Source organism: Magnolia sinica, chromosome 6 (assembly GCF_029962835.1).
Source record: "Magnolia sinica isolate HGM2019 chromosome 6, MsV1, whole genome shotgun sequence".
NCBI classification, from domain to species: Eukaryota; Viridiplantae; Streptophyta; class Magnoliopsida; order Magnoliales; family Magnoliaceae; genus Magnolia; species Magnolia sinica.
In genome coordinates this window covers 72,823,766-72,829,932 of record NC_080578.1, presented here as the reverse complement: position 1 = coordinate 72,829,932, position 6,167 = coordinate 72,823,766, and the positions used below count along the sequence as shown (strand labels likewise).

The 6,167-nt window shown below is 37.2% G+C and overlaps 1 protein-coding gene across 6 annotated transcripts; it reads right to left on the bottom strand.

The window, feature by feature from the left end:
- Nucleotides 1–240: 240 nt before the first annotated feature.
- On the bottom strand, nucleotides 241–5,242 carry LOC131248863 (chloride channel protein CLC-f-like). 6 transcript variants are annotated; one of them, XR_009172509.1, is made up of 6 exons: nucleotides 4,804–5,241; nucleotides 4,582–4,686; nucleotides 3,785–3,922; nucleotides 3,260–3,543; nucleotides 1,839–1,908; nucleotides 275–296 (listed from the first exon to the last, which is right to left on the bottom strand). XR_009172509.1 is itself a non-coding variant. In XM_058249353.1 (5 exons), the coding sequence occupies exons 1-5, from the start codon at nucleotides 5,188–5,190 to the stop codon at nucleotides 274–276; spliced, it is 723 nt and encodes a 240-aa protein (XP_058105336.1). In that variant the 5' UTR covers nucleotides 5,191–5,242; the 3' UTR covers nucleotides 241–273. The 6 variants fall into 6 exon arrangements, 3 of the variants coding, with proteins under 3 accessions (XP_058105336.1, XP_058105335.1, XP_058105337.1); XR_009172507.1 differs by lacking the exon at nucleotides 275–296 and adding an exon at nucleotides 454–484; XM_058249353.1 differs by lacking the exon at nucleotides 3,260–3,543 and having other exon boundaries at nucleotides 241–296; nucleotides 4,804–5,242.
- Between the last annotated feature and the right edge of the window lie 925 nt (nucleotides 5,243–6,167).

Below are 6,167 nucleotides of genomic sequence, written 5' to 3'. Positions count from 1 at the left end.
GGATGATGTTCTCTTACCATGACCATCGAGTGATGAAAAGAGCAATTAAGAAGAATTGTCACATGTTGATTTACCGTAACTGCTTGGACCCGTAATAAGATCAAGAGAACTACAAAGATGTAAAATCAATTATTAAATTCTTTCTACAAATTTATGCTTCATTAGAATAAATAAGTATGACTAAAGTTCATAGGTATAATGCTCACAAAATAGTGATGAGAGAGACCTTATTGAGATTCAAGCTACATGTATTGGCTAATTTCAATGCTTCATTTAAAACCGGTTTTCCATGTCTTCTGAAATAGGACTTTGATTCAGGCATTTGCCAGAAAACTCATAATCAATACCCCACAAGTATGTCATCCTCTTCCGCTCTAGTAATAGGTGCAGCTTGTTTCCTCTTGAATTAAGGTGATTCTTTTGGGGAGCAGGTTATGAGGGCTTGCCATCCTCTTTTATTCATTGCCAACAACAGAAATCTTATCTGCATTAAAGAAGTAAGGACATTTTATACAGGAACTCATTTTTCGTACAAGTGACAAATGTAAATGAGATCTGTACCAACCATCATGTAGGTCCTACCATGGATGGGCCATATCCCAAAATTCACACCTCATTGGACAATCCTACCAGTTGGATTGGGATCATTCGACCTACATTTTATTTTTATTTTTATGAAAATAGTTAATTACATCCATAGAGAGGCAGTGAGGCCCTCCTAATGAGCAGGATTTCACAAACATGAGACATGTTCACATGAGTAAGGTGTTAGAGTAAGGGGCTACAAGTAAGAAAGCAATACTTCACATTAAAATGCCTGGCAAAATTACAAAATTTCATCAAGTCTTGAAATACAGCGAATGCTATCTCGTATGGATACTAGGTATTCATAGTTCTATTGAGATGTGGAGCCACATCTGGGGGCCGCATGACCGGTCGTGGCCCCTGCTCGACCAGTCGTGGACTGGCTCGACTCAAAGTCCAACGAGCATCAATTTTTGGGTTCTGAAGTGCTCGACCGGCCGTGGCCCATGCTCAACCAGTCGAGGGGTCCGTTCGACCGGTCGTGCAGCCTGTTCGACTAGTCAAGGTTACGCAGTTTCGTTTCTGGATTTGATGCGGACTGCCAATTTTTGAGTCGGCTTTCGCAAGGGTGCGAAAGGGAAGTTGCCTAAACTATATATAGGTGTCCCCAAGGCTTTTCTAGTGGATGAGAAATAATTCTAAGGTGTCAGCAAAAGGTTTTCTCTGTACTTCCAAGGGAGAGGTTAGTATTTTGCCTTGTAATCTTCATTTTTCTTCATAGTGGAAGTTTGCATCCGTGGTTTTTTACCCTAGTTTGGGGTTTTTCCACATATATCTTATCTTGTGGTTTGTTTGGATCGCTTATATTTCTTCCTGTTTATCGTTTGTGGGTGAGACCGGAGATTGGATCTCGGTTCACTGCATTGTTATCGTGCTGCACAACAAGTTTCATGGCTGATAAGGTTATTCTCATGACATCAAAAATCTTGATAAAGTGCTGTAATGTATACAGACTACAGAACTATAGAGATGACGGGTGATATTGTTAATATAATATATACATAACTAAAGAGAAGAAGGGATATATTGGTGATATAATATATATACCGTAGACGTCTCTATCCCTTTTCTTTATCTTCAAAAACTTCCCAAGTGATTCAAGGCAAAGATACAACATAATTTTGGATATTAGATCAAGTATAGAACCATCCACGCTTATAGTAACCATTTCTTGTGTGATAGATCCAAAACAAAATTAGACATGTCCCTCCAAAGATGCACAAGAGCATCATATGTGAGATAAGGACACAAACCTCCAAAAATGGGCAGTCCTGCATTACTCTTATGCAATGTGGTAGGCAGATCATTGAAAAACCTGTCCTCCTGAAACGCATTAAAAAACAACAATTGGAGTAGATATTTACTATTACAACAACATTGAAGAAATGCACGAAAACAATATGACTTTTTCAGATATATATATATATATATATATATATATATATATATATATATATATATATATATATATATATATATATATATATATATATATATATATAAAATGATGGAACAGTAGTTCAACAACATGAATTATAAAGGTGAGGGGTTGGAAAATATTTTAGTATTCAACTATGTTTTTTGAACTATAGTACAAATTCTTAATAGTTACAACATCTTATTGATCACCACCAAAAAAGGAGAAAAGGCTATAGACTAAATTCGTAGCTATAGTTTAATAGCAAATTTTTATTTTTATCAAATGAAATTGGATTTCAATTAATCAATAAACGAAACAATACCAGAATCGAACTAACAGAGACTGAATGGGACATATCTATAACAATGATCTTGCCAAAATAAGGGGAAACAAGATGAGAAATTGAAGGTCAGACGATTGCGTTGGACATGGTGACACATGTTTTGGCTTTGACAAACCAGCATCAGTATCAGTGATACCAATCTTCATTCTCCTCCGGATTTCAGAGATGCACAGAAGTATATTTCAGAATGAGAGGACTCAAAAATAAGAGAGATGAATACAAATCTAATTCAAGCAGCAATTAATCATAATTTATTCAATATAATCCCTATCAAGATAGTGAAATCAACGCAATTAAAATATAGACTAAACAAATCTACGTGACCTCAGAAGAAATTCTCATAATTTGCTTATTCTCACATTCTGGGTTTTGAAGAAAAGAGAATGAAGAGAAAACAAGAGAATTATGGAAGATCCTATATAGCTCAGATTAAACAAACTATGAATTTTAATATAAAATAATAAAGAAGCCAAAGCAAAGGGATGGTCGATCAACTACACAACAAGAGAATCACGACTGTCTCACCGGATACTCCCTTCATTTCCCTTGATCTTAAAAACATGGTTTGAAGGCTGATGTTTACAAAATTAATATGATGCATGTAAAGTCATGATTCGATACTTAAAATAACTCCAGATCGATCCTTCATGGGATCAGTGGGATTGTCTAATTGCAAAAATATGAATGACTTCTTAAATGCCTCCCTATGGAATTTTGCTAGTGATCTACAATACAAGCTTGTTCCATAGGGGAGCAAGATGCAAAGAGTTTTGAAAAGATGGATGGATGGATGGATGGATGAATCCAGCAAAAGGAAAAGAAATGGGATGAACTAGAAAAGAAAGATATGAGATCAAAACTAATACTAAGATTAAGCTAACTAAGAAAAGAAACAAAGGGTAAGATCTCACCGGTTTGGACCATCCCAAGTAGCCTTTCCTTACAGCATCGTCTTCTCCATCGCTTCTCAGAGAAATAAGATGAAGCTTTTGGGCACTCTGGGGGGTTTAGGTGTTTTTAGAGTGTAGAGAGAGATTTTCATGGAAGGGGTGCAGAAGCAATTTTCATTGTTTCAAGCCAACTTGAGACGCATGGAATTGTAATTGGCAGTTGGTTATTATTACAGACCACAATGCCCCCACCTCCACTTTTGGCCATTCGCTCTCTGTCATTGAACTTTTCTGATTCTGTTAAACTGTACATTCAAACACGTCTTAATCTTCTGGCTAGTTTTCCATTCCAATGGTTACAATATATTTGAAACTGATCATCTAAACAGAACAGCCAAGCAGGGGGCTGGAATATCTTTGCTAGATACGCTATAATTTTACAATCTCCGAGAGAAGCATGTGGTGGATATTCAGGAAGATAGCCAACTGAATATGAGTGATTTGTATTATATGTGACCTAACACAATCTTAGGAATCCGGACTTACCACTTTATCCAACTTCTCAGCAAGATGTGTCTGCTGCTGTGCAAAGATGTCCTCCTGCGCATGCTTATAAAGCTCCACATCAAGGCTGTTTAACAAAAATATCTGCTGGACAACTGTTTCAGGAACCTGAAGGCGAGCCTGTTAATCCCCAATTTTCCATTAGTCAATAATGATACAAAAGAGAAAATAGCTGGTACGGTACTGACCTTTTGAGTTAAACATGGTCACACACACACACACATACACACACACACAAAAAGAAGAAGAAGAAGAAGAAGAAGAAGACGAAAGAAAGAAAGAAAGAAAGAAAGAAAGAAAGAAAGAAAGAATAGGGACTGTCACACTCCGAGAATCAGATTGGTTGACAAATTCTAACCACTGATTGTGGATACTTGTTGAAATAGTACAGTTAGATCTTTTCATTTTTAACCTCCAATAAATGTCCATCAATCATATAGTCAGCTAATCAAATAAGTGTAAATTTTTTTTAAGTCATAGGTTGTACAGGTTTGAAGGTAAAAGCAGTAGTCCTTTTGATTGATCATCATAAAAATCTCTTACAGATAACACAAATTATTTTTGCACTCAAAATCGTAGCCAACCTTGTCCATGTTAGGAAGTTAAATTTAGCCTAGTGAACTTCAAAACAAGTGACCAGCTTCCATAAGAAGAATCAATTTACTCTAGGCACTTTCAAAGTTAAAACAGCTTCTTGACCAGATTTAGATTGTGACAGGAAGCTTTTGAAAATACAAAGAAATGCCAGTTCTCTAAACTAGTTCTGGGCTGAAATTTACCATGAGTGCAAGCAAAATTCTGTGATCCTTTGTCAGCTCAAACAGAAGTAGCACTGATGTCAAGGGAACTGAACAAACTGAAGCTAGCGCAGCAACTATCCCGACCTGCATGGAGAGGTCAGGAAATATAAGTCTATATGCACGTACTCATGCCAACAAACAACAAATCGCATGGATGAATGTTCGTTTAGAGTCAACCAAACAAGAACTAGAAAATATTACCAGAGCGTAGGCCTGTGGCTGGGCAACAGCAACATTTCCTAGGATGGCTGAATTGATGATTTCTGCAGCCGAACCCCCAAACACGGCACCAAGAGCAGCACCGATCATCAAGCTTGGGGCATAAAGAGCACCCACAAGCCCAGATCCCCTGCAAAGAGCAGTCGCCACAACTTTGGCCCCCACCAATTGAGTCAACAGCCAAATTCGAGGTGCTGACGCACTCTTCCCCATGCGAAGGATTTCATCCACATTTGTAAAGCCCCAGTACAGTATCCCTGGGTACCTCAGAGCTATTATACCAGCTCCTAGACCACCTAAAGCTTGCAAGCTGACCATTGAATGATTAGAACTGCTCGATGTGGTAATCTTTGTGCAACATTCATCCATGGTTCAAGCAACCGGACTTATTTATTGTATTGGTATATAAGTGAGTAATGGACCAGCCTGCATGGAATGCTGGTATAATGAAAACAACGGTACTTCGGGCCAAGCAGTGTACTCCTTGAAATTCAAATGTAGATGTATGGTTCTTGAGTGATTATGACCAGACGATGCAAAGATTAAACAAATTGTGTATTTTATAGGAACTAGATCTGTTGAGAGAAACCGGGTGTGATTCTGAAAACTGTATCGGTTCGGCTTTAAAACAGAATATCAAAACAGAATTTTAGAGACAATTACAAGAACTACAGTGCCATAAGTATGATCCTAAAAACTGTATCTTTTTGGCTGAAAAACAGAAGATCAAAATAGAATTTGATGGGCATAGTTACAGGAACTAACAATGCCATAATCATCATACGCAAGATAAGATGTCTACAGTTATTTGGAAACATCTATAAGCTAAATACTAAAAGCAAGACTGCAACGAGGGCCTGATTAATACAAATATGATGACAACTAACTAACGTAATAGTGCGACTGCATGCCATGTTCAGCTCATGCATCATTCTAATCCCGATTATGCCTGGGTTCAGGTCCTACATGAAAGAGGCCCAAACCCAGAACAATGAGAACCTCAGTAGGCCTGGGGTAATGGTACTCTAGGATTCATCCTATTGATAGGGTAAATTCTTTTAAAAGAAATAAGTTATTAAAAGAAGAGCACCTACAAGTAAACAAATATACATAGCCATATAGCACAGCAGCTTCATAAGCACAATATTGCTTGAAATTAACAAGATAAAACAATACTTGTAGTATTTAATTTGTTCAATATACCATCAATTAGCATTAAGTATCCCTGCAAAGTTAGTCAATATGTTTTTATCCCATAAAGTAGGAGGAAGCCAATGATATTTAAAAAGAGTGAAAAGCAGTGGCAACACGGAAGGGGCAGGATGAAAAACATTTATAAAGATTGA